Source organism: Helicoverpa armigera, chromosome 12 (assembly GCF_030705265.1).
Source record: "Helicoverpa armigera isolate CAAS_96S chromosome 12, ASM3070526v1, whole genome shotgun sequence".
In the NCBI taxonomy this organism is placed as follows: Eukaryota; Metazoa; Arthropoda; class Insecta; order Lepidoptera; family Noctuidae; genus Helicoverpa; species Helicoverpa armigera.
The window spans coordinates 11,816,681-11,844,443 of NC_087131.1; the positions used below are offsets into that span (position 1 = coordinate 11,816,681).

At 36.2% G+C, this 27,763-nt stretch overlaps 2 protein-coding genes across 5 annotated transcripts in view; one reads left to right on the forward strand and one right to left on the reverse strand.

Moving 5' to 3' along the window:
• Positions 1–27,763, forward strand: part of LOC110382021 (V-type proton ATPase 116 kDa subunit a 1) — a 161,964-nt gene that overhangs the window by 21,816 nt on the left and 112,385 nt on the right.
• LOC110382086 (epidermal growth factor-like protein) lies at positions 55–26,278 on the reverse strand. 4 transcript variants are annotated; one of them, XM_064037191.1, is made up of 8 exons: positions 26,148–26,278; positions 25,809–25,899; positions 24,925–25,718; positions 2,720–2,735; positions 1,542–2,506; positions 1,253–1,378; positions 765–892; positions 55–283 (listed from the first exon to the last, which is right to left on the reverse strand). In XM_064037191.1, exons 1-8 carry the CDS (start codon positions 26,261–26,263, stop codon positions 129–131), a joined length of 2,391 nt encoding a protein of 796 aa, XP_063893261.1. In that variant the 5' UTR covers positions 26,264–26,278; the 3' UTR covers positions 55–128. The 4 variants fall into 4 exon arrangements, with proteins under 4 accessions (XP_063893261.1, XP_063893263.1, XP_063893262.1 ...); XM_064037193.1 differs by lacking the exons at positions 24,925–25,718; positions 25,809–25,899; positions 26,148–26,278 and adding exons at positions 4,255–4,317; positions 4,612–4,971; positions 5,304–5,451; XM_064037192.1 differs by lacking the exons at positions 24,925–25,718; positions 25,809–25,899; positions 26,148–26,278 and adding exons at positions 4,255–4,317; positions 4,612–5,391.

Below are 27,763 nucleotides of genomic sequence, written 5' to 3' on the forward strand. Positions count from 1 at the left end.
GCTTTGTAAAACGGGTTATCAATTGTATCAAACATTGTAAGAAAAAAAAAACACTTTTAATAATAACTCTTTTATCTCTTACAAGCTAAACATTGGTCTTAACTAAACATCGTTGGTACAGGTACGGACTAAGGCAGGTCTACTGGTCTCTGTAGTAAGGTGTCGGTATTCGTCACGTCCTCTTCGCCTTCGTAACAGGAGGTCTCGTCGACGGACACTCTGCTGTTCCTCTGAGTTATTAATGTGTGGGGCACTGTGTACATCACGCTGTCTAAATTCGTATCTGGAAATGATGAAAGCATTGATTAACAAGTGGAATAGACATCGTGATGATCTTTTATTGCCCTTCTTAGGACGAAGGTTTCTTTTATTACTGTAAGCCAAGGTTTCTCCATAAGACAATAGTTTCTCAAAAACACTCATAAAGGAAGTAAGAGTTCTACAAGTCTTAGAAATTTTGTTGTTACCCGTCAGGTTTAACACTTACTAGCAACTTATTAAAGTTAGACAACATGATAAAATATCTCCGTTTGTCACATTTTTAGCTTTCTGGACACGATATCATTCGAAAATAAACATTCTTTGCTCGTAAGTAAGCAGAAATCAGATTGTATCTTACAGCTCACTAGCTGTTTCCTCTATCCTGGAAACTATTACCTGTACCCGGTTAAAATAAGGCGCCTATGTTACTAGGGAATAGTGTAGTAACCGACAATTTTTAATTTAGTTCCCAAAATAATGTTTCAAATAAGAAAACCACTTACTCTCATTAGTAGGTTTCCCATAATCGTTCCTCTTGTGCCAGATCCTCTGCATCACGACGACAACCAGGATGAGGAGCAGCAGGCAGGCGCCGCCTATTGCCATCAGCATCATGTTCATACCGGCCATCCTGGAAATTGCCAAGATCAACATTAATACTTTTCTTGAAATGGGATTCATCATGATTGGAGAAGAAAGAACAAAAAACACGCTTTTAGCATGCACTAATTTTTTTGGATTAATTGTATTTGTAACGACGTTTCTTAGCTATTCATATATTGTCATCAGAACACAGAGCATGTGCAAACTTTCATCGTAATTGAAGACAGGGAAATGGGTCACATTAACATTCCAAGATTTTATTACATTCATACGTAGCTTTGAAGCGTGTTAAAAATTAGGAAGCCAAAATAGGTATAACACTAATTTCTTTAGGATTGTATGACGACGTATTTATAAACTACTTGAATGGCTGATGATGATAACTTACTTAACGTCCGAGGCCACAGCTTCTGGGGGCATCTGAAGGATCGCCACGACACATAGCGTGTGGTTGGCGCACCGACACACTTCTTTATTGTCTTCACACTTACCGTTGCACAGGTTACAGTCGATCCTGGAATCAACACCAACAACAATGTTAATATTCATGTAAGCTTCTTCACTGCAGCAAAAATTACTCAGAAGGGACGGGAATGGGGTCAAAAAAGTTGCATAAGATATCTAAAAGAAAGGGTTACATAAAGACTAAAAGGAAGAACAGAGGCCAAGTTACTTACGGTTTAACAGGTTCGCAAGTGTTCGTAGCATTGTCATATTCGAAGTCGTCGAAACAATTGCATTCCCCATGCAAACTGCAGGTGCCATTGAAGCAAGGTGGGTCACAGGGTTTGTAGCACGTATACTGATCAGTGTCATCCTTCTTATAGTCGGTGTCACAAGAGCAGAAGTCAGGTGCTGAACATTTCCCATTAACACAAGGCTTGGAACAGACAGGCTCGCAGCCTGTAGCTGTCAGATTGTAACCAGGGTTACAGGAACAGTTATCAGGCGCGAGGCATTGTCCATTGTTGCATGGTGGTGAACATATTGGCGCACAGTCTTCCCCTTTAAGCTCGTATCCTTCATGACATTCACACTTCCCGGGTGCTACACAGTCGCCGTTGCTACAAGAACTGCACTGTGGCTTGCAGGTCGAGTTTATACGTTCGTATCCAATAGAGCAGATGCATTGATTCGGCGCAACGCACTGTCCATGGTCGCAGCCAGCGCAAGTAGGCCTGCAGACTGCACTGTTGCCTGTAGGCTCGTATCCCACGCTGCAGATGCACTTGTTGTGCGCCGCGCAGGTGCCGTTCACGCAGGGGGTTTCGCAGATGGGGTTGCACTTGAAGGCATCGCCGGGGTCGGGCGCGTGGCCGGGGCTGCACTCGCACCGGTTGGGCGCAACGCAGCGCCCGTTGACGCAGACGGAGCTGCAGACGGGTGCGCAGGAGCCGTTCTGCGTGACGTAGCCGGCGTGACACTTGCACACGCCGGGCGCCACGCAGTCGCCGTGCTCGCAGCCTGAGCAGACGGGCTGCACGCACGCGTAGTTGACGAGCACCAGCGGCGGCTTACACTCGCACGTGTCCACGTCGACGCACTCGCCGTTCTCACAGCCATTGCTGCATATCGGCAGACACTCATCCAGGTCCATGTCGTATTCGTAGTTGTTGCAGCAAACAGCCTTCTTCAGCCCTTTCTGGAATTCACACATGTAAAGCTCAGGACCTAACGTAACAACAGTGTAGAAAAAAGTCTACATATTTGTGATTATAAAACAAAGAAATTATGATGTAGAACCAAATCTAAAATTACTTTCAGGACTTCATCAAACCAATACTAAGATTTTTAAGAAAAAATAAAGCGTATATGTATAATGCATATATACATAAATATTTGATGACAAACTTACCGGTACTTTGTGCCCCCTGGAAAACAAAGAAAAGTCATCATTAGTAAGTTTAAAAAGACTTGAACATTAGGACAGGTTAAACAGATGGGTAAAGCAGTGCATAATTACACAGCCCCTCTGATATTGGAAAAACTTCTATTTAATCATATACAGTGGAAATTTTTATTAAATAAAGCCAGCAGATAACTTAAATTGAACTTTATGTACAGGACACCAAAGTATATAATCCTGGCAGATTGTATGTTGACGCACTATTTTTATCAAGAGCACCGCAATGTGGATTGATAATAACAAAATAACTATTAGGTAGATATTTCACAATGTGTGTTTGCATGTAGTAAACTGAATCAATTAAGTAGGACAATCAATAGCTATAATTAAATTAATTAAAGCACATTGTTCTAACTTTCCTTGGTTGAAGAAAGGTTTTTGCCCAGTTGTTGAAGTACTATATGTAGATGACATTTTTATACTGATTTGAGTTCATTAACTTAATACAGTTAGTAGAAGTCAGAATGACCTTGCAAAAAATCGTGATAAAAATATACATTGTTGTAGTCAAATATTGGTTATTTTCAAGTTTGATAATAAATAGGTTGTTAAAGCAATAATCAATACATATTTAAAATTTGGAGATCTTTGACAGTTCTTACGGGAAAACTGACAAACAGGCTTAAGAAGGCCAGATACTCAGTCACTCCTTGTAAGAGAAGCCGATCACAACGTAGTTCATCATCCTCCGAGCCTTTTTCCCAACCATGTTGGGGTCGGCTTCTAGTCCAACCGGATTCAGCTGAGTACCAGTGCTTTACAAGAAGCGACTGCCTATCTGACATCCTCATCCCAGTTACCCGGGCAACCGATCACAACGTAGTTGGGAAAGGTAAATGGTGATAGATAAAGTTATTATTTAAAAGCGCAATCTTAAATAACGAGGGTAAAAACTCAACGATTTGACATTATTGTACGCAAATAAATATGTATAAATTAGTTATAGGTATTTAAATATGATTGAATAAAGATAACATACGAACTCATAACTTACAAATAATTCTTAAAATAAAAAGTGCAATTTATGTACAGTGTAGTTTTAAGACAGACAAATAGCCAATCCAAAACAATTTATAATAATGACTAAAAAGTAGTAGTACAGGCAATGACAGAGATAAACCAGGATATGTCTTTTCTATAATCACTAACCTTTGACAAAGTTTATTGAAATGAAAATAACAGAGCCTACTTGATACGTAGGTAGGAAAAGCTGTATACTAAATGAAAAAAGAAAAAAACATAAATTGAATTATTAAGTTTGGCTGAAAGCTGTCTTATTACGAAAACTTGTGAGATAGTCTTGTACAAAAAGATGTATACACTTATTAATTACAATATTCCATTATTAATAAAAAAAAAACTCATATCTATAAGATTGGTAGGTATCAAAATATTCCCCGCGAATTGAATTTGCGTGTCTCAAGGTGTAAATATGAAGTGTACACATATTTTTGTCGGTGCTTGTACTGTAATGACCGGCTTACCTGAATCTCAACTGTTTTCTTTTGGCACATTCTCTAGGGCTAATTAGACACGGATTAATTTCTCTAAAGGAACAAGATTTTAGTATTAAAAACGTTATTTGTGTGTGTATGTGTGTCTATGTGAGTAATTTCAAATCACTACGTCGAGATTGTTCAAGTTTATGAGAAGTATATTAAGTTAAGCTTTTTTAATATTATCCTTTTTAGTTGTTAACTATGGCAAATGATACATACATACTGATTTTATAATATTTGATTACTTTGTTAAGAATGTACTAGAAACATCGTTCATACGCAACGGTTATTAAAGCGGCATTTCAAAAACAACTCATATAAAAAGATAAAAGGAAGTCTTACAAAACATTGTCTTCGCAAACACCTTTAGTGCCCAGTTTCAGAGCTTCATAGAACTCAAACAAATGAATAGTAATAATCACAAGAGTCACTACACGCACGGCTTTCGGCTCCAACATTTTGCATCACATAGGTATTACTTTACATGAATGGCAACTATGTACAAATGCACGATGCCGGACTACTTCCCTTGTTTTATAACTCATTAATGTACCACTGTATATTACTGTGGACAATGACTAACGTGCGATAGCGAATAATCACTTCCCGCGGGAGCATTCGTTCCCACAGCGTCCGCTCCGTGAATACAAAATTCACAAAAACTGTATTTCGATAAACTTGGCACGTTTCACGTAACTAATACTGTAAAAATAACAACAAATGAACTAAATGTAATCAAAAATACGTAATTAAATTAAATTTGAGTGATGTATAGGGTGTTTGTTTTGTTGGTGGCGCGTGATTGGTCGAGTGTCCGCACGACGAAAGCTCACGGTCGTGTCGCGGTAATACTTGATGTCGATTACTTGAACATCTTAATGCGAACTGCGGATAACGAACAATGCCATTTTGCATAACGCAAGACAGTTTTATAGACGTCCGGCGCTTTGTAATAAATTTTCGTCGTGACGTCGTTCGGGATAGGAATACATAATTATAAATCACAACGCAATATTAGTAAAATGTGAACGCACTACGCTATTGTGAGGTTGAGACCACAATGTCACGTTTGCTCGCGGCTACGACAAATGAAACTCTGTGATTTTAAACTGACGAATTGAATTAATATTCTTATCAGTCAGTGCTTTAATTGTGTATGTATAAGTATATGTGGTATAGAAGCCAAGTTGCATTTGTGTTTTGGTTGTGGTAGGTAATATATTCGCAGCCAATGAAAGGACAATACCTAATAAACCATAAAACTGTTTGTCATTCAATTAAAACTACGCTGTATATTTGTTTTTACAATAAGTCATTATGTTTTGACATTATTCTTATATGGCATCGACCATAACTGGATGATCACCATAATATTTATAGTTTAATTGGATGTAAACAAATTGCTGACATTCTTTCCAATCTTCATTTCGATCAATGTAAGAGTTATTACATCTCAAGTTTATTTACAAGGCACTAATAAAATCATGATACTTGCTAACTTGTAAATAACAGTATAATAACTACATATATCATACTATATACTTTATAAGTACCATCTACACCTGTTCGCATTTGAGACCGCCCACCGAGATTTAGACCACTACAAATACAGCCTATTACTTACTATTGATTGATCATGGTAAAAAATATTAAACTGCAGACTGATTCATTCTTTTGAATTTATAATGTATTGTTATGTACCTGCATTTGATTTTTGCAAATGCATAAAAATACATTGTAAATTGTTTTTTTGAAAATGCTAATATCGAAAAGTATTGGTCCAATTTGAAAAGAATTTACAGTGTAAGATAGCCTATTTATCGAGGAAGGATATTGGCTACACTTTATCCAGGTGCACAAGACAAGGGTAAAACCTCTGTCGAAAACAAGTAAATAAATAAAGTTACAAATGCATAATATTATAGGGCACCCTGTATTTCAATATCAGTTTAATACCTAATATTAACAGCTTCCTCATAATCGTTAATTATGAATAAGGTATGAGTGCATATAATATTATTTAATTAACTGTTTTCAAAGCTTTTTAGAACAACAAGGTCAAATGGCATATCATTATGTAATTATTACTTAGTATATAATTAGTAAATTATTTGAGTAAGAATTTTCCATACGTAAGAATATTTCGTACATTAATATAGCTAATTAGTACCTATAATCAGATAAAGTACAATTATAGTCAAAGTCCAAAAAATATTAAAAACGTCAAACTATGTAGTTACACGGTTCCAAAGAGTTGGTCTCATGGAGAAAAACCGGCATGAAACTCCATGGAAACTCTTTTTATACATTGAACATTATTTTGTAGGTACATGGAGTGCATTCGTAGTTTTTCGAACATGTCGCAATCACGGTTTTGTCAGATCAATGTTTGTTTGCATTTTACCTTGCATTGCTCAAAATGAAGACCTACTAAACCTTGTCTTGTCAATAAGACCACAGTAAATTCCAATTTAATGCCAATTAGATTTATTTTTATTTGTGTGATTTTTATTGATTAACTATGTAGTTGAAATAATTACTTTCAAAAACTAATGAGCGTCGCATTTAAAGTCAAATGTCTTTATAAATCCGACCGTCAGACCGTTTTGTCTATTTTCCTATGAAAACTGTCAACTGCACACAACATTGGGTACCCCTATATACACGTTTTTACTTCACTTTTAAATCCTTTGAAATTATGCTTTGTGTGGTTTGTATTAAATTAAGAAGGTTAAATAATCATTTGTGTATGTATTTCAATAAAACACCAGACACTGTAACTATTCACTACGCACCTCTATCAACTAATTTAATGCGTAAGGAAAACAATCCTTTAAATGGATAAGGATGAATATTTCAAACTAATAAATCGGTTTATTGAATTCTGTATCTTATGCCTGAGACTAAAAGTCCAAAATCGTAACGACGATGTGTTGTTTCGTTAATGTCATATCAAGTTATGTATTTGTTACGGGATTTTAAGCAACTAATTGACATTAATTGTACTGGATTTTGTAAAGAGTTCATTAACTATCCAAAAAAAATACCGGAAACTATTTGCAACTTCAGATTTCAACAGTAGCAGTTTACGATATCTCTAAAGGCTTATTATAGATAGCCTATTTATATGTATAGTGTACATATAGGTAACAAAGCAAGTGTAAAAAACCGCAAGCCACATTTTGTGGTCGTTTTATTTTTGACTGCAGATAATTAGAACTATTGCTTACCAAATATATTAAAAAAAAACCGGCCAAGTGCGAGTCGGACTCGTGCACGAAGGGTTCCGTAAATTACAGTTAAATCAACCTATCTCAAAAACTATAAGAGATACTTTGATCAAACCAAAAATCGTTGAAAGAGTTAATTAGCATACATCACCTCTATTTTTTTTAGAATTTTATACCCCGTAGTTATAAAAATAGAGGGGGGGGGACATACTTTTTACGACTTTGAGAGCTGATATCTCAAAAACCGTTCACTTTAAGAAAAATGTTTTTTAGAAAACTTTATATCATTTTAAAAGACCTTTCCATTGATACCCCACACGGGTATGTACATCGAAAAAAAAAATTTCATCCCTCAGTTACATGTATGGGGGGCCCCACCCCCAATTCTTTTTTTTACTATTTAGTGTCATATTTTTGTAGCGGTTCATACAACACATATTCCCATCAAATTTCATCACTGTAGTACTTATAGTTTCCGAGTAAATCGGCTGTGACAGACGGACAGACGGACAGACGGACAGACGGACAGACGGACAGACGGACATGACGAAACTATAAGGGTTCCGTTTTTGCCATTTTGGCTACGGAACCCTAAAAACCGGGCAAGTGCGAGTCGAAATAGCGAAGGGTTCCGTACCATTATTTAGAATTTAGAAAATGAACAAAATAGCCATCCAAATTATTACTAATATTTTATTCTGGTTTTGAGTATTAGTTGTTAAAGCGGCAAAAGAAATACATCATCTGCGAAAATGTCAACTCTCTAACTATCACGGTTCATGAGATACTTACAGCCTGGTGACAAACGGACGAATGGACAGAGGAGGAGCGAAAACAATAGGGTCCCGTTTTACCCTTTGGGTACGGAATCCTAAAAAGTGTAAATAAAAACTTCCGTCCTTCCGTTACAGTAATAGAGTGGACTAGGAAAAAACACGTGTCTAGGAATCTAGGAAGAAAACGTGCTAGAACATATAAATAAATGCATATGAAAAACCATGCCTGAAAACGTGCTTCAAATACAAGGAAAACTAGTAATAATACGGAAGACAAAGGAACGAACAAACTAAGGATATGGCTCCTGCCATATCCTAGTAAACAACGTAATAATAACTAGCTTTTATCCATGGTTTGCGGCTTTTTCCATATTAACATTATGTCTAATGAGTGGAAAAGCAACCAACTCGTGTCCATATCGACACAAAAATAGTGCTAATTATAGTGGCAGTAAAGCAGAAGCTTTTAAAATACCAATATAACTTTTCTAAGGTATATTATGTTCTTTCTTAATATGGCTTAGACGCCAAAGACTCAGTAAAGGCGATACAATACAACTTGAGAAAACCTGGACTTTAATGATATGTATTCCACCTTGAGCAATGATGGTGATTAACGCTCATGTCTTTTCTGTATGAGAAAAGGTTTCGCCCTAAGTGGGACAATAAAAAGGTTGATGTGAGTTCAAATTATCTCAATAACTACTATGTATGTTCTGAGTAAGATTCTAGAACGAGTATTAGGCAATCGAAACAATTAGCCCCTTTGTAAAATGACTCACGATGGTGACTAAAAGGCAGTCACGCATAGATAAGATGGTGATCATGTTTTACATTATTGCGCAAAAACAGTATTCCTCGCAATCCTGTTAATTATTTAACTGATTAAGATAGCTCCCGAAACGTAACTTGGCAAGAATCATTAAAAGAGATCTATCTAAATATATAAAACTCAAAGGTGATTGATTGACTGACTGACTGACTGACATAGTGATCTATCAACGCACAGCTGAAACCACTGGACGGATCGGGCTGAAATTTGGCATGCAGGTAGATGTTATGACGTAGGCATCCGCTAAGAAAGGATTTTGATCAATTCTACCCCCAAGGGGATAAAATAGGGGATGAAAGTTTGTATGAAACTTGCCCACGCAGACGAAGTTGCGGGCAACAGCTAGTCTGGTCATATTTTTTCCAAGCAGGCCTTAATCAGAAGTTTTACTTAATTTGCTGGGCCCCAACAGGGAACTGTATACCTAGGATAAAGATACATATCTGTAACAGTATACATTTTGCAATAAAGAATAAATAAAATCAAGAAGAAATACGACATGCTTTATGTTCAAGGAATACTGAAAGTCCACTTATTTGTGTCACTAAACGCATTAAGTTAAATCCAAAAAATCCTAGCTAAGTTATGTGCCGGTGATAATAAGAAATTTTTTACACCATAGTCGCAGAACCTAGGAGAAGGATACAGTGTAGAATATTATTTGAAAATAACTGAATCCCTAACGTCCATTTGTATCCTGTCACGTGTTTTAACCAACACCCACAATCGATAAAATAGCTGCATTACAGTATTTTATAGGAAAATAACTAGTTTAATATAATTACTGCATATTGTAAATAGAAATATTGCAGTTGATAATGCAATTGCGTCAAACGGGCTAACCTGCTAACAACGAGAGAATTGTTTGTATTCCTGAAATGTAAACAGAAACAGGAATAATGCCTTCTTGGAAAGGATTTTATGGATGAACATCTCATCAAAACCTTTGTCTGTTAAACTCACAAAATATGTAAGTAGGTAAGTACTAAGGCCAAACACGAGGAATCAAATGGTTGACTTTGAAAGGTGCTATAACTAAAGATACTAAAAACCGAACTTTGACGCACTCTAATACATGAACGTGAACTTTAATTACGTCAGTTATGTAATTAAAAAGTTCTATGCAATCTATTTTCTAAATCCCCCCCGGGACACCGTTAATAAATATTAAAAATAATACACTGTTAATAAAACTGCATTATTTTAATAAACTATCTGTGCTACAAATCCTATGTACCGTTTCACCAAATACCAACGCCTTAAAAAATTAAGCAGCCATAACGATTAACATTTTGGGCTAACAAAAAGTCTAGGCACAACATACCGTACTTTCTTTACAAGCTAGAATATTTGTACGTGACAGGAAAGTGTGGCCTCAAATAGCTTGGCTTTATTGCTTATACGCTGTTATTGCTTTTGTATTAGGAAGTACCACCCTGACTCTAACGGATGGTAAGGTTTACCTATAGTGACTGTCGACTTGGTGTTATAGAATACCTAGTACCTGTTTTTGCAGATCCATAAGTTTCCGGAAGTATCTACTTCCCGAACCGACCTGGCGGGCACCTATGTACTTAAACTTTCTGTAGGTACATAGGTGCCCGCCGGGGCTACGGGATGGTTCTAAAGAGTTACCGCAGCCCGACGTAAAAGGCCTACAAAGGAACACGATGGATTTTTGGTCAGTAAAAGCCTGACACCGCTGTTAACCCATTTTTGCATCCGATAGAAAAAGAGATACATAGATTATAACTTGTTTGTACCGGAACGTAGGTGAAACCACATGTGACAGCTAGTAGATATGTTTCTGACCTTCTTACAAAGGTTTTCCTCATTGAACATTGCACACGACAGGTGCTTTTTGCAACTTTTTGTGGGCGGAGCTGGAAATACCAGGCTTTGATTCACTAAATTCCATGTAGGTACCTATTTACTCATTTGGAGTTACCAAAATTTGATTAGGTACGCTACATTATAAAATAAATAGGTACATATGAAAACGTATAAACACAAGGGTAATAAACAATTGTAGGTAACTACAGCATTTACCCAATTATTGCAATCAATTCAATAAATTACTTATCATTGCAATCGCTGACATTTAACATCCTTGGCACTCGTTACGGGTAGTCAGAAGCCAGTAGGTCTGACACCAGTCTTACTAATGGGTATTGGGTAGCCCGGGTAGCTGGGTTGAGGAGCACAGATAGGCAGTCGCACCTTGTAAAACACTGGTACTCAGCTGCATCCGGTTAGAATGGAAGCTGAACCCAACGTAGTTGGAAGAAGGCTCAGGAGATGATGATGATGCAATTGCTCCGAACTATCTAAGGATACGTAAATTCTTTTGAATAGTTATATAATTTTAGAATTTCTAGATGTTGTCATTGTTGTCAACATGAGGATCTTAAAAATAAATCCGGCTTCAGTTCAATTTTATAGAGGTAAGTACCTAGCTTAAATATTTGTAAGTTCATTGTCATGAACACATTTTCAACAGGTTGGTTATCTCTGTTGCATTTGATCCAATAAACTTTCCTAATAATTTCCTTAATAAATTAGAAATATTGCTATTAACAAAGAAGTTTACTACGGTAGCTGTACAATTATGTAGGTTAGAAATGAATAGATAGGAGCTTTATATACTTTAGCATAGTATTTTCCGAGATGCAACCTTGTAAATATTTATTATTGTGGCTGGTAAATAAGTTATTTATTGCGCATTTTCCCTTTAACAACTATTGTAAAACTTTATAACACCCATATTAAAATGTAGATAATAAAATTAACAGTTAACTACTTCTAATTCTTAGAATATGAAAAAAACACCATGGCATAATGGCATGAAAATAAACTTCATCTTCTGCGTTTATTTGAATAGGTACCATTATTTTACAAGGAGCGACTGCCTATCTGATCTCCCCAACCCAGTTACTTTGGCAACGAAATGTAAAACTGGTTGTCAGACTTTCTGGCTCCTAACTACCCGTAACGACTACCAAAGATGTTCAAATGACAACCGGGGCCAACAAATGAATATGCTTTCCGAATCACGAGCAGTAAAAAATGTATCAACATAATTTTAATATACAAATACTAGAAACTAGTAACAGTTAATTAACATGCATTTTTTCTGTTAACAAACACGTGTAAATGTGCAACAACTATGTTGCATTCGATAACAGTAGTGATAGGAACAAAGCCGGCGAACTTATCTAAAACAAGGAAAGTTATTTATACTCCCAGTGCGGATATAATAACGTCGTATGTTTTAATATATTGCGACAGTTAGGTATTCATTGATATTGCATTCTCGGAATTTAAGTAAGGATATTTGGTAGTTTGAATCATCAGATGATGATTGACTAGGCATTGCACAACCAAAGCCAAATGTATAGCGCTCGCTGTATTGAGCTGTTTGGTGTGTGCCGAAGAATATTGCTTGTCTGTCGGGAGTCACAAAACATGGTGGTGATTCCCGATGAAAACCCTAAGAAACGGAAGACTCTCGAAATTGTAGGCACATATCGGGTAAAAACTTGATTTTCATGTGTATATCGGCTTTTAAAAAGTTTTATTTTGTTGTTTACAATTTAATTGGAAAGTTGCACAATTATTATGCAATACTAAGTGCAAGCTCAGTATTTTGGATATTACGCACTGGGCATCAGCTAATTTCATATAGACTTATTACAGGTGCTTAAGAATCGTCAAACTAGTTGTGCGGTTCCAAAAAGAAGAACCGGCAAGAAACTTCATAGACACTCTTTTAAAAAAGAAGTGCTTACAATATTTTAAGGGTTGACTCTGAGAAAGTTATACAATGTAAGTTGAACTAGGATATATGAGAAAATGAAACTTCAAACTTGAAACTTCAAATATTTATTGCGATCATGAGTGTTACATAGGTGTTCTAGAATGTACCCTGTTAGGGCGCAGCAATACAATTTTAATATACAAACTTACAAACTATTTTTAATAACTAGGTATCCATATTTATTTATATGTATTATTATATTCATATTTATTATTATATTATCTTTAATACCATTTATATACTATTTTCTTTAACATATTATACACACACTAACTTACTGTTTAGTTCTGTCCTCGAAAACCTCTTTTATACTGTAATAACATTTTTGGGTTAAGTATTTTTGAATTTAGTCTTGAATGTATTAAAGCCATATACAAACTAAGTAAAGTAAAGTTTAACTAACTAAACCAAGTTATATAAAGCAAAAAAATATATAATAATAACATGATAATAGCAAAACATTACTGAGAACAAAGATATTCCCAGACAGCCTGCCAGTCACCAGGGAAGCCACTCGTGCAATGTAGGACTAACGCCATACATCCTTGTCGTCAATATAGTCCTTGATTTTACAGTATGCTCTCTTAATTAGAGTAGACTTGACGATATTCTTGAAATTTTTATCAGTAAGGTCTGTTACACATTTAGGTAGCTTATTGTAAAACCGAACACTATTCCCTAAAAACGATTTGTTTGTTTTGCTTAATGTTAATTTTGGGACGACTATTTTATGCTTATTTAATTTTCTAGTAGGTATTTATATTGTGAATGTCAAATGCAATTTTTTTCGTACAAACATGATGTTTTTAAGAATATAGAGAGAAGGCAACGTAAGAATATTGATTTCTTTTAAAAACTCTCCGTGATTCGCGAGGTCCCATATTTTATATATAGCTCGAATTGCCCGTTTCTGAAGTATGAAAACAGATTCTAAGTCAGCCGCTGCCCCCCACAGCAAGAAAGTAGGCGAAATATACAAGCCTAGCCGTTGCTACATCCGTAAGTTGCCTTATTTTTCTTACTGCAAAAGAAGCAGAACTAAGTTTAGCCGACAAGGCGGTAATGTGGGCACGGCATTGTATGTTGAATATATGTTGAATCTAAGGTTATGCCCAAGAAAACGGTTTCTTTAATTACATCTAGTTTATTGCCCTCAAGCGTGATGTTGAGATCAGCTTGGGCTACATTGGGTAAAGCGAATTTTATACATTTTGTTTTTGTGCTGTTTAGTAATAGATTATTAGCGGCAAACCATTTTGAAAGAGTAGCCAGGCAATCATCTACATGGGCATGGCTAGATTCTTTTCTATTAATTTTAAAAATAAGGGATGTATCATCAGCAAATAGAATTACTTCTGCCATGTCAGACATCATGTACGGGAGATCATTGATATATGCGAGAAATAAAAAGAGGCCCAGTATTGAACCTTGAGGCACGCCCATTTTAACTAATGACCCTGAAGATGTTGATCCGTTTATGTCTACTTTTTGCTGTCTGTCTGACAAATAGGATAAGACAAGTTTGAGACCTTTACCTCGAATTTTGTAATGGTTTAGTTTACAAATAAGCATTTTGAGATCCACGTAGGTAATCAAACGCCTTGGAAAGATCACAGAATACGGTCAAACTTGCCAAGTAACATCATTAAAAAGTAACTATTTTTAACTGAGGTATGTGTATGGAACTTGGTACTTATTCAGATCTCACTTCTTTTATAGGCGAAGCATTCCCATATTATCGAACTTGGCAGTCTTTCACATTTTTGTTTTGGGTGGGATTTCATTTATTTTTGTAAGGTTGTTTATTTTATTTTTTTCTTATGATGAAGTTAGTTAAAGAAATATCTCATTTATACTATCTTTTAGATTTTTTAATATGCACTATGTTTCTAACAAAGAAATGAACTAGATTAACTAAATGGACTAGATTCACCAACTGACTGACATGACATGTTATCATATATTATGTTCGTGGATCAAAGTTACACATTCGTTATTTTCGAAAGTGATTCACACTTGGCCGTTTTCAGATTTTTACTTTACTTTGACCAAATACAAACCTTTGTACCATTCGAAGATATATTATACTAGCTTTCCGCCCGCGGCTTCGCCCGCGTGGAATTCGGTTATATTGCGGTATAAATCACAACTATAAGAAAACTTCTCATTCCCACGGAAAAAATCTAAGAAGCGCGATGTAACGCTGGATACGATTAGTTGTTAAACCAAAACGAAATGGTACTCTATATTATACGTTTTCCCTTGTGGAGCAAAAACATGCAGATTTTGGGTACCAATTAGTAATTCGTTGAATTATAGTTATTTCAGGATAAGTAGATGTAAAAAAAACAGTTAAGACGATAAAACAAATTGTACGTCATCCCTCGGGAATTCCTCATTTTCGAGGATTCATTATCGTATCATTTAGCTTCTAAATTTATATGTTCATATTCGTTTGCAATATATAAGTAGATGTAAAAAAAAAAACAGTTTAGACGATTAAACAAATTGTACATCATCCCTCGGAAATTCCTCATTTTCGGGGATTCATTATCGTATCATTTAGCTTCTAAATTTACATGTTTATATTCGTTTGCAATATATTACCTTGTTTTAAACGACACACAGCGCCATCTACAATCCATCCATCTAGCAAACAATATTTTTGTTTTCCCTCGGGAATATCTATTTTTTTCGGGATAAAAAGTACCCTATTATTTAATCCGGACTTCTTACTTTACGTCTGCAAAATTTCAAAGCAATCGGTTCAGTAGTTACGGCGTGAAAGCGGAACTAACAAACAAACAAACAAACTCACTTTCCGATTTATAATATTAATTAATAATAATTAATAATTAATAATAATTAATAAGGATAAATATAGATAAATTTAGTTCGTTTTAGTTCCTTAGGGGTATAAAACACCTTCATTATTTTGAAACCGACTCACACTTGGCCATTTTCAGATTTTTCCCTTTACCTTGACATAAAGGCCTACCTCCATGCCAAATTTCAAGGCAATACGACCATTGGAAGTGGTCTAGGTTTTTGATGAGTGAGTCAGTGAATCAGTCAGTCAGTGAGTGTATAGTAAAAATAGCGATTTTCTGACGTCAATATCTCAAGACCTACAATAGGCTTATTAATGAAATTTTGTATTTTAGATGAGTGAAGGAGTCTCAACAGATACTAGAAATTTGATATGCGTAAATAAAATAGATTTTGAGTTACAGGGGGGTCGAATTTGGCCCGAAATGGTTCGTGTAATGTAACCCACGGCCGGTGTGTCGCTTTTTTTGCTCGAACTTGGCGGACACACTGCCGTGTGTCTAGATTCTATTATCAAACCTAAAACAAAAAAAAATCGGCCAAGTACGAGTCGGACTCGCACACGAAGGGTTCCGTATACCATTAGTATATAAAACTGTATCTCTACCTGTTGCCGTTATCAATATCGAGCAAAACTTAACAAAAAACCTGTTGTATGGGGGCTCCCATACAACAAACGTGGTTTATATTTATTTTATCCCCAAAATATTTATTTTATTCCAAAATATTTATTTTCAGAGTTTGTTGTTATAGCGGCAATAGACATATCTCAATAACAGATACATCATCTGTAAAAATTTAACTCTAACTGTCATGGTTCATGAGATACCGCCTAGTGACAGACACATACAGCCTAGTGATGAGCGACCCTTTGGGTACGGATTCCTAAAAACGAAAACAAAAAGACATAAAAAAATCGTCCCCATCGCTGTCGACTGGGAGCGTGCCCAAGAGGCTGGTAGCATTACCTCGTTGGATAGCCATGGTGATCCTTTGACCGAGTTGATAGCCAGCTTTTTGGTTGCCAGAAGTCTTGGGTCGCCGCACGGTATGGTTGCGCATGCGACGAGTTCGGGCGGCGATTCCCTGCCCTTGCCGGCCTCCCGTATGCACCTCGCCCCTGCCCCCCCTTCTGTTCGCCTGATAACGCGTGCGGGGTGGGTTCCAGTTTATGGTGTATGAGTGCTGGAAGTTGGAACCTTGGTGGGGTTTTTTATTGAGCAGCCTTCTTTTTACACGCTTTTTATTAGCTTCACCTGTATGTTTGTATTTACACGCTTTTTATTAGCTTCACCTGTATGTTTGTATTTACACGCTTTTTATTAGCTTCACCTGTATGTTTGTATATTTGTATGTTGGTATGTTTGTATGTTTGTTTGTAACCGACTTCTTTGGGCGCGATTTTGACCCACTTTAAACGGCCAGATTTCGTTCAAATTTCGTAGATTTATTGAGGACCGATGACAATACACTAATTTGATAAAATTATTCCATTTTTAACCGACTTCCCAAAAAGGAGGAGGTTACACATACACATCGATTACTCCGAGGTTTATAGACCGGTTTACGTGATTCTTTTTTTGTTCGACTCGGAATGGCTGCCAGTTATTCCTATAGTCATCAGGTCAGGATCTGATGATGGAAACCCTGAGAAATCGAGGGCAACCTTCAAAAGTTGTAGGCATACATAGGGTAAAAACTTGACACTCAGGTGTACGCCTAAAAGCACTATTCAACTGTGAAGATTTGGAGCTGACCTGATGATGGAGACCAGAGAGGGTCGAGGGAACTCGACAACTGAATATGTAAACTACCTCGTGTTTGGGCTTAAATTATTTGTATTGACAAGACCTTTGCAACAGTGAAGGTTTGGAGCTGACTTGATGATGGAGACCAGAGAAAGTCGAGGGAACTCCACAACTTAATATGTAAAATACCTCGTTTGGACTTATATTCTTTGTATTGATGAGAACTTCCCACTTGTATGGATAGTGACAACTATTCGTATCACTGAAAAGCTTTAAATAAATAACCTTTTTACAAAAAAATTAAACCGACTTCCCAAAACACTAAAAAGCAAAAAAAAACTAATTTTAGGTGCATCGGCCTAGAAGTATAATAATAGTTAAAATTGTTATAACAATAGTTAATTTAAATTAAGAAAACAGTGTTAAAAATTTCAATGAATATAAATTAATAATAGTGTGAATACAAAAAAAAATATTTAAAAAAGCGTGGGGTGCTTTTTAAGATATTATCGAAATGAAAATCACTGTACCTACTCATATCTGTCAATAAAATATTTATAACTATTGACACCATGCACACCACGCTTTTTTTAAATATTTTTTTTTTTATTCACACTATTATTAATTTATATTCATTGTTTTTAACACTGTTTTCTTAATTTAAATTTATTTTCTATTTTTTAGTTCGTTTTTCTATAAAAAGCGTGTTTTGTAGTTTTTTTAAACTATTATTTATTTTCTTTTTCAATCGTTTTTGCAGATTTTTGGCAAGGATGATCCAAACAGAATTTCGACTCGCTCCGAGTCAGTAATGAGGTTTGAAAAAGCTTTGTCCAGCCTAGGAATGATTAATTCCACTCGTGCCTTTGTTGCTGAGAAGTGTGAGTCGCACAGTAAGCGGCAACCATTGCTGAAATGTTTTATAGCCTGAACCTTGTCGTCGCTCTCCAAGAGTATACCAATGCCTCTACTGACGGCAGTGATGCCGGCGCCTAGCTGTTGTTGAGACGCGATATGTGTCTTATCACGGTTTCGAACCATATCCGATAATTCTGCCGAAATGTCAGCATTTAGTTTTGGTCCTTGCAGGAGCCTACAGTTATCTGGTACAAGGTACTCTTTCAATAGCTTGTATTTATTCTCTATTGGCAACCCTTTCTTTAGCAAAGGTTGCCATAATTGTGATAAATTGCAGTGGATGCTTTCGCCATAATCGGGTAAGTCGGACGTAGTTTCACATTCACCTAATGCCGACAGTAAATCCGGATCTAATTTGGGTTTTACGTTCTTAGTGGAGTTTTCTCGAGGGCACGATACCGCCGCAGTATCGTCAAGGGTATCTCTAAATTCCAGTTCTTGGTCTTGTGGCATCATGTCCGGTGACATGGATATTGAATCCATGTTGGTTTCCTCCTCTACTACTTGAGCCGTATCCGATAGTTCGCTACCTAAAATTACAATTTTTAATTAAGATAAATATCTGAAGAGTTTTTTATTTATTTTATAAAATATACACACTATTTATACAATCTTAAACTACTTATCTTTATACAAAACTAAAAATAAAATACTATATACAAAATATATACAACATGTAACTTAATAAGTTCAGAATCGTTTACTGAATCGATTTATATCATTTTAAATATGGGTAATTTTTTATCCCAAAAATAATTAAAACTACAGAAATTATTGTCATATTAACCCTGTACAGTCAAAACAAATTCAAATAGACCGTAAAGGTATGATTCCGAACGACGCTGAACGCAGCAGTGTTGCCGCAGCAGTGCTGCCTGTCGCGCTGATTCCGAGTCTATCGCGGTGGCAGGGCGACACTGACGCGCAGCAGTGCTTCCGCTACATTGATGCCGCGACATTGCTGCCTAGCTCGGAATGTAATCTCATATAAGCCAATAGAAATTGTACGGGGACCAGTAGTGTCGCGGCAGCACTGCTGCGTGCAGCGTCGTTCGGAATCATACCTTCACTCAAAGTAATAAGACTTCGTGTATTGTCGGCTTTTTCCGTAGTTTCGTTATGTTATGTGCATGGCGTGCGTAGTATAACTAGTTTAGTAAATAACAATGCATATACATGTTAAATTAAAAATTCAGTGTATGTATTATGATTTTAACATAATATTCTAATTGGGGTGTTTGAGGGTGTGCGTTAATTACGTTACATGTTGTATAAACATAAAACATATACCTACGGATACAGGGGTTAGTATTTACTGTACTTGGTGCACGTACACTTAAGTATCTGCTAGCTTAGACTGAGGGCCAATTCTCAGGTGCTAGGTACGGAAAATTTTACTAACTAGCAGCTAATTGGTCCAAGCTAGCAGGTGTGTATATGTTATGGACCAAGTGATAAATTGAGCAGTATACATAATGCCCGGTCATTATGAATAATGCCCAATATGAGAGTGCAATTTGATAATAATTATTCAAACAATCAAATTGACCGGGCACTATACATATTGCCCGTGACCTTTTGGGCAAAGTAATACAAACATATTTAATTTCATTTTTTTTATTGTTATTGACATTTAACTTAAAATACACTAAATATAACACATCCCATATCAATTGACAGAGCATAGAAGAATAGTAAGCATGCTCCGGCGCTGCGGGGCTCCGGCGGTCCCATGCGAGCTTATCGTCGCAGATGGTTTTCACGCTCACCACCGCAGCTTCGGCTTGCTGGCCGGCTCCGCCGGCCAGCCTCAGCCCCGGCGGCGAGCCTTAAAACTACCTGCGCCTCAGCTCGCAGGCCGCCTCGCCCCTCCGCGCCTACGCGGTTTTGAATTGCACTCTAGGAGTAGGGCAGACAAGACTACGTGGAGTCGGTTTTGCAGCGATTCGTTTTCGTCACTAAGTTCAGTTTTTAATACAATGTTTTGAATCCAAATTAAATTCTACCATAAAAAAAACGAGGCAAGAAAAATGAGATCAAGAAAAACGAGGCCGAGTTAGTAAATTAGATGACAATTGTCCGCTTAATAATTTTGTGGCTAGACTTATAATTTCCCATTAAAATAGAACATATAATTTAAAACAATAATCATAAAATATGTAGCAAGTAACAGGATTTATTTATTAGAACAACTGCCACCCTCGCACCGCATAAAATATAGCTTTATTTCAAATTGCCCAACTATCATGTAGCAATATAATAATGCCCGTGCAATGTGATAAATAATGAAGTTAAGATCGTTATTAATCACTTGGCCCGATAAAGCTAGACATTATTCATAATGCTCGGGCATTATAAATAATGCCCGAATTAATCACATGGTCCATAACATATACGTTCACTAAACACACTAATACAACCCTATCATATATGTTTTGTCCATCAGAAAATAAGGTCTGGGGCCCTGGTAACTTGGGCTATAACATCTGTTTTAGAATGTTCGTATTTTGTGCTTATTTGTCATCGTTGAGGACTCGCAGCCAACCCCGATGCATTATAAGTTTAAAAATTTTATTACTAAATTCAGTATCGACAAATATCAAAGGTATTGACTCGCAGTCAATCCCAGAGTTTTTACGAAACTACTTTACTCAGTGATCACCATAATAAATAGCAGAAGGTTACTTACTTTCATCGTCTGATGATGATGTCATTCTCCGTCGTTTTCTTAGTTTCTTTTTAAGTTTTCGAATTTTTCTAGTGTAGTGATCAACAATTTCTTGAGTCCTTGTTTTCATATGTTGCTCGAAGGGCGCTTGCAATAGTTACCGCGTACGAAATAGGAATGAGCAAACTGGCAAAGCGTAGGCACGGATATAAGTCACTCAATTGATAAAAATTTCTTTAAAAAATGTGCGATGTTACCAAGTAATTAGGAAAACTACGTTGTAATAATCATATCGTAATGTGAAGCAACGAATTCTAATAGAATACTAGAATGTCCGTCGCGGGTCAACAGTTAATATCCATCTATTTAGCACGGACGCCTCCCACGCTTCGTTTTCCGGCTTGTGGTCACATTAAATGTCAATTAATATTATGCAAACAGCTAATTAATACAACAAAAGTGCATATATTATTTATAAGAAACTAGCTTCTGCCCGCGGTTTCACCCGCGTCCTGGATGACGACCCGGATGGTGATAAAAAAAATGGCTCTAAACTACCTCCCTGCCAATTTTCAGCTAAATCGGTTTAGCCGTTCTTGAGTTATAAGTGGAGTAACTAACACGACTTTCTTATATAGGTATGAAAAAAACTCTTACTTTTGAACTATCCCAAAACCTTCTCCCGGGTCTAAGTTACCTACCCTCTAATTTTCAGCCAAATCGGTCAAGCCGTTTTCATGGTATGTCGTGACAACGGAAAGCGGGTTTCATTTTTATAGTTATATGTATAGATAAAGCTAAAGTTGCCGTCATTTGGTTTTATATACGTATCTATTCGATTCTTATGAATTCAATCTGTTTCCTCGCTATAATAATAGCGTATATTTCTTAGAATATAAAAAGTATTTACAGTATAAATACAAAAAGCGCGAGCGTACCAAGCGCGAAATTTGTGTTCTTATGTAGAAAATGGCCCTAGTAGAGCGAGCGCGAAAATTTTTATTAGGACTGAAAGTAGATGAAAGCGCTTCCTTGCTTTATAGCAAGTATAGAGGTACAATACGAATACAAGAAAGCGCGAGCGAAGCAGGCGTGAGATTTTTTTCAGGTTGTAGACTAAACTTATGAAATTTGCGCAGAATTTTTATTGCGGCCACAGTAATACATTTTCTTTTATAATGCAAAAGAACCTAGAGAATACATGTATTTACTTATACTTATGTATTAATGGTAGCTATGTTATTATACCACGAAACAGTTTAGCTCAAAAAATTTTCAAATCTCAATGTTTAATCTTATTCTATATAAATTGTATTTAAAATCTTCAGGTGTTTATGTTATTGCAAGGAAAAGCTTTTTAAAAGACATTTACACTCAAACAAGTGTAATAATTGTATTTCAGTTACTGAATATCTGAAGCATTCAATCAGCGCCATCTTGCGACAACTTAATGAACTACAAAGAAACCGTTAAAGTCGGTTATCCTACTGAAAAATGTTAGGCCGTTTGTACCAAGTTCCTTCAGAATGTTCTAAACTGCTCAAGACAAGGTGTTTGACAAGGTAAACTAAAAATTGTGAGAAACACGTAGGGATCCAGCAGAATACCAGCTTCAGGTATTCTACTTGACACATGCTAAGCTGGACTCCCATTTATGCTTATACATATATGCTTATATATGCCCATTTATGCTGCATTTTATGTTTTTCTTTTTACCAACATTTTGTTTTATTTTATTTCTTATTGTGTATCTTTTGTTTATGCTGGATAAAAGTTATATCTAGCAAAAACTTCTTTGTCAATTTGTTTTGAACGCACCTTTAGTATTAGGTAACACATATGCAATGTTTGTTACTCTCGCACAATTTTTGACATTGTTTAGGAAAGATTAAATAAAACAGTTACAAAACCACATAGTAAGCACAAAATAACAGACCTGACTTATTATTATTCATACGATAACAAATAAGCATAGCTCAATTTGGCAGTTGACTTTGCGGAAAAGATTTGCATAATACCTACCTACCTAACTGTAATTTTGAGGGCAATTGTTTTCGTTTTAGAAACAGTAGTTTTGCTTATCCATTATTGTACCATGATTTAGGTAGTAGGAACTTAAAATTGGAGTAAATCCCACTATTGACGTATTTAAAGAAATCATTTAGGTATTATATATCAAGTTCCGATCCTTTTTTCAACTATGTTGGATTCGGCTACCAGCCTAATCGGATGCGGCTGATTACCATCAGTGCTTTACAAGGAGCGACTGCCTATTTGACCTCCTTAACCCAGTTACCCGGGCAATCCGACACGCCTTGGTTAGTCTCGTTGTCAGAATTACTGCCTTCTGACTACCCGAAATGACTGCCAAAGATGTTCAATGACAGCCGGGACCTACAGTTTAACGTGCCCTCCCAAACACAGTCATCGAAGTCTAAGATAATCTTAAAAAGTACACACAAACTTAAAAAGCTGCATTGGTACTTGGGAATCGAACCTGCACACACTCATACTTGAGAGATTGGTTCTTCACCACTAGGCCACCACGACTTTTAAATCATTTATAATAATCACATATTCTTATTTGAAACGCATCGTATGGAAAAAGATCCTTTTCAAACCAATATGTATGGTTTTGTTTACATCGAGTTAAAACTTTAGTAAAATTACAGAGCACATGGTAACCGCCATTTTGATACTACTTACGCCATCTATTTGTCAACTTTAAAACTAACTGTAGCCATTATACTGAACCATATTTAGTAGTCTCACACCCACGCAATAGATGGCACTACTAAGCAACAAAAAGTATTATTTTCCAGTTTAATCCAATTTCATTATTTTGGTAATATTGGTCTTATTTTATCATCGGGATAACATGAAACTTTTATTGTATACCTACAGTTTGTTGAAGCCCAATGTAAAATAGTGTGGAATCAGTATTTCCTTATTGCTAGATAGGTATGTTTATTATAGCTATAGGATATGGCCATTAAATTTAATATTTACCTAAGAATTAGTCATAACTTTATGTAAAGACTAGATCACAGTTTAAATATATCTTTACCGTGACTAGATGAACTCAATTAGTTCTCATATTCCGTCCCGTATATTATCCTCATTCAGCTCTAAAAATATTATTGCAAACATTTAGATCAGTAATCTTCCTAGTCTTAAAATGCCAAAAGAATTTTATATCTGATAGGAACTGCGTTGAAAAGATCGATTACCTACAACGTACATTTTTTTACCCTTCCTATTTACGAGTAATCTCTCTTAAATAAAAATACTATCAACAACTTAACAGCGGCATTATCAAAAACAAAACACGATTACCATTCGAACGCGACCACACAATCCTTTACACTTGTAATGCAAGCGCCGCCGCGTGTTCACACTAGTGCTACGAGGGACCGGACTCGCGTCATACGTGTCCACGCATACAATATCGAGCGACGTCCTGCGACTGCGCCGATAAATCTGATATGCAATGATGAATGAGCCTGTCACGCACTTCCTAATGCAGTGCTCGAATTTGATTTGTTATTGCTGTTAAAGTTAACGATGCTTTCTTTATCTTAATGGTACTGCCGGTTCCTTGTGTGAGGGCAAGAACTTGTGATGCGAATTACATTTATATGTGAAAGTTCATTAATGAAATTATACAGTTGATATCATCTACATGTAAGAGTTTGGTTTTGGCAATATTTACGGTTGAATAATTAATATTAAATGTGCAAAGTCATACTGGTCATACTGTACTGTATTTATGTGATCATGTGTCATAACCGTACTCTATAAACATGCATGGGTGTCAACAAGTTAAAATAAGCTCACCTTATCGGCGTCGAAGAGCAGTTCCATTTAACGCATCCACCGTCCTCGCAATATCCTTTGCACTTATCGTCACAAGGCACAACACAGATATTCGCACTGCTGTCACTTTTCACGTAACCATTCTTGCAAGTACATACACCAGGGGCAGTGCAGAATCCATTGACACATTCGGAACACTTTGGCTTACAAACACCTTTGATTTTAACGTAACCGCTATGACAGGAACAGTTATTTGGAGCGACGCAGTCACCATGAGAACAGCTGTTACACTTTGGAGCACATGTCGTTTTATTGACAGGCGTATAGCCTTTGTGACAAGAACACTGGTTGGGTCCGATACAGTCCGCGTTCACACAATCGCATATCGGTTCACAAATGGAGTTGTTCTTATGTCGGTAGCCTTCGGAACAGGTGCAAGTATTAGGAGCGGTGCAGGTGGAATTGACGCAGGGATTGTCACATATAGGTACACAGTTGAGGTTCTCATCTGCAGTGTACCCTGGGTCACATTTGAAGCAATGTGTGGCGTTGTAGGATGTGTAGTCTTCTTTGCAGATGCAAGTGTTGTTGGCACGGCAGTCGGCATTGAAGCAGGTTGGTTCGCAGACAGGGGTGATGCAGGTGTTCGGTCGCTCTGGGTCGATGTAGTTGGGGGAGTCACACTGGCACTGATCCGGGGAGACGCAGCGGCCCCCGTGGCAGCCGGTACTGCAAATTGGCGCGCATTTGTCAAGCTCAGCGTCGTGTTGCCAGCCGTTGCAGCATACCGTGTGGTTCGTCCAGGTTAAATATGTCTAGAATAAGCAAAAACAGTATATAAGAAATATATCTAAAAAGAGGAAAGTATTAGATTTGTAATGAACATAAGAAGATTGTCCAATTACCTCAAATCTATATTTCCTGACGACACACTTTTTCCGTCCACACCACTTGTTTATGGCTACGTTGTACGGCTTTTTTCGTCGCTGTCGAGTACTAGAAAAAACATAAAAATTACTTTGAAATAACACCGATATAAATAAATTACAAAGAAGATAAATTGTTAATTCCAATCTCAAAAATCATCTAAAACACCCTGTGATTGTTAAAGTTACGAAAATAATCAGATCTGAATTTATTGAATAACGACCCTTGTTAGTAAAAAAGGTATGCTTTAAAAACTGTCGATCAACCTACATAAGTCATTCAACCAAAATTCATTAGAAATTCAACCCAAAAGTTACCTGAGCTTTACAACGCATACTCCTTCACCGTTATCATCCAGAGCTTCTACAAAACAAACAAACTCCAGCACTAACAAAATCACTAATAAACAAAATACTATCGTTTTCAAACACATTTCCAAAACGCCAGTAACTTCAATAAAAAAAAAACTACCACCAGAGAACTTTTTGTAACTTCAAAAAAATAAATTTATCATAACATAACTTTTTGGAACTAAAAAAATCGCGAGATAACTTTTCGGAACATAAAAAAATATATTTGTCAGTGCAGAACTTTTTTTTTCGTTTGTCGTTGTAAATCACAGGACCACTGTGTCAGTCAGTCAACTACAATATAATGATGTGTGCTATCTCCTAAACTATTCACAATACTCGCTAAATAGGCCGGGGCGATAGTGTCAGCGATTCCGAATAACTTCAAGTTGAGCTTTCTGTTAGAACCTGCTAATGATGATCATTAGATGGTAATTATAATTTTGAAGAACCTTTTGATGAGACAATAATTTTGGGAGTCGATAAAGTTAAATTATTATATCAGTAGGTGTGCACAAAGTGACACAAATTGATAAGGTAATTAGCTTCCAAAATATTTGAACGAAGCGGTATAAGTCGATGATTCTTCTTTCGTTGTTAAGAATAATGGAAATACAGTGTATAAAAAATGTGCACCTATGCGTTGAACAAATTGTACGTGCATCTTGTGTTAATTAACATGCTTGATGTAGTTCAGTATTACAGTTCTCATAGTCATCATTATAATAGGTGTTAAAGTATCATTCTACTTTTCTGTAAAATACATAAGCAAAGGTTCTAAAACCATTACCTTGACACAACCTTACAATGATTCAATTATCGAGTTTCTCAGATAATTAGTTAATTATCACTAAAGCTCGCTGTGACTAAGACCTGCACTCACATAATTATGATTATTAAAATTACAACGTGTAATTTGCCTTTTCCAACCTTATCTCGAAGCAATAAGGTAGCAATTGTCTTACAGTTTAGACAATGAGTGTACGTCCTGTGAATTTGCATGCAAGTCATTATCCTTCTTATTCTTATCTATTTATAGATTTGCACTTGAAGAAATTAAGGTAATAGAAGTCCGTAATTAACTCTTTTGGTATTTACATAATTTATTTTTTTAAGTTACGTATTAACGTGTTGATCTTTCTAAGTAATAAGATTAAGTTTCGTGCATCTCTTTGTCGGTAAGGCTTTCATAATTTTGTGCACTCATACTTTGGAGCCTGAAAAAGGACGTAAGCTACTTTTTACTTGGTCTCGAAAAGTATTTCTCCTGGGACCTAGTAAAGCCTCAGAAAACAGCTATTAAGTTCAATTACCTAATTAACTTACTTTTTAATTCATTCAGAAGTTTTATAGAAATTATCTACACAATTCACAAATAGGGCTGTCCCATGAGTCATATGTGAAACACGGTGATTGTTTAACTATTATGTCTTCATCGTAAATTGCTTAGTAAAACTATAGTTATTACAGGTGCGGTCAAAACAAGTAATATGGTAGGTACTTGTACTCAATTGTGGAACAATTTTAGTTGGATTTATATTCCGAGCTGGAAGTCTGGAAAAACTGATTGTCGTTGGGTGCAC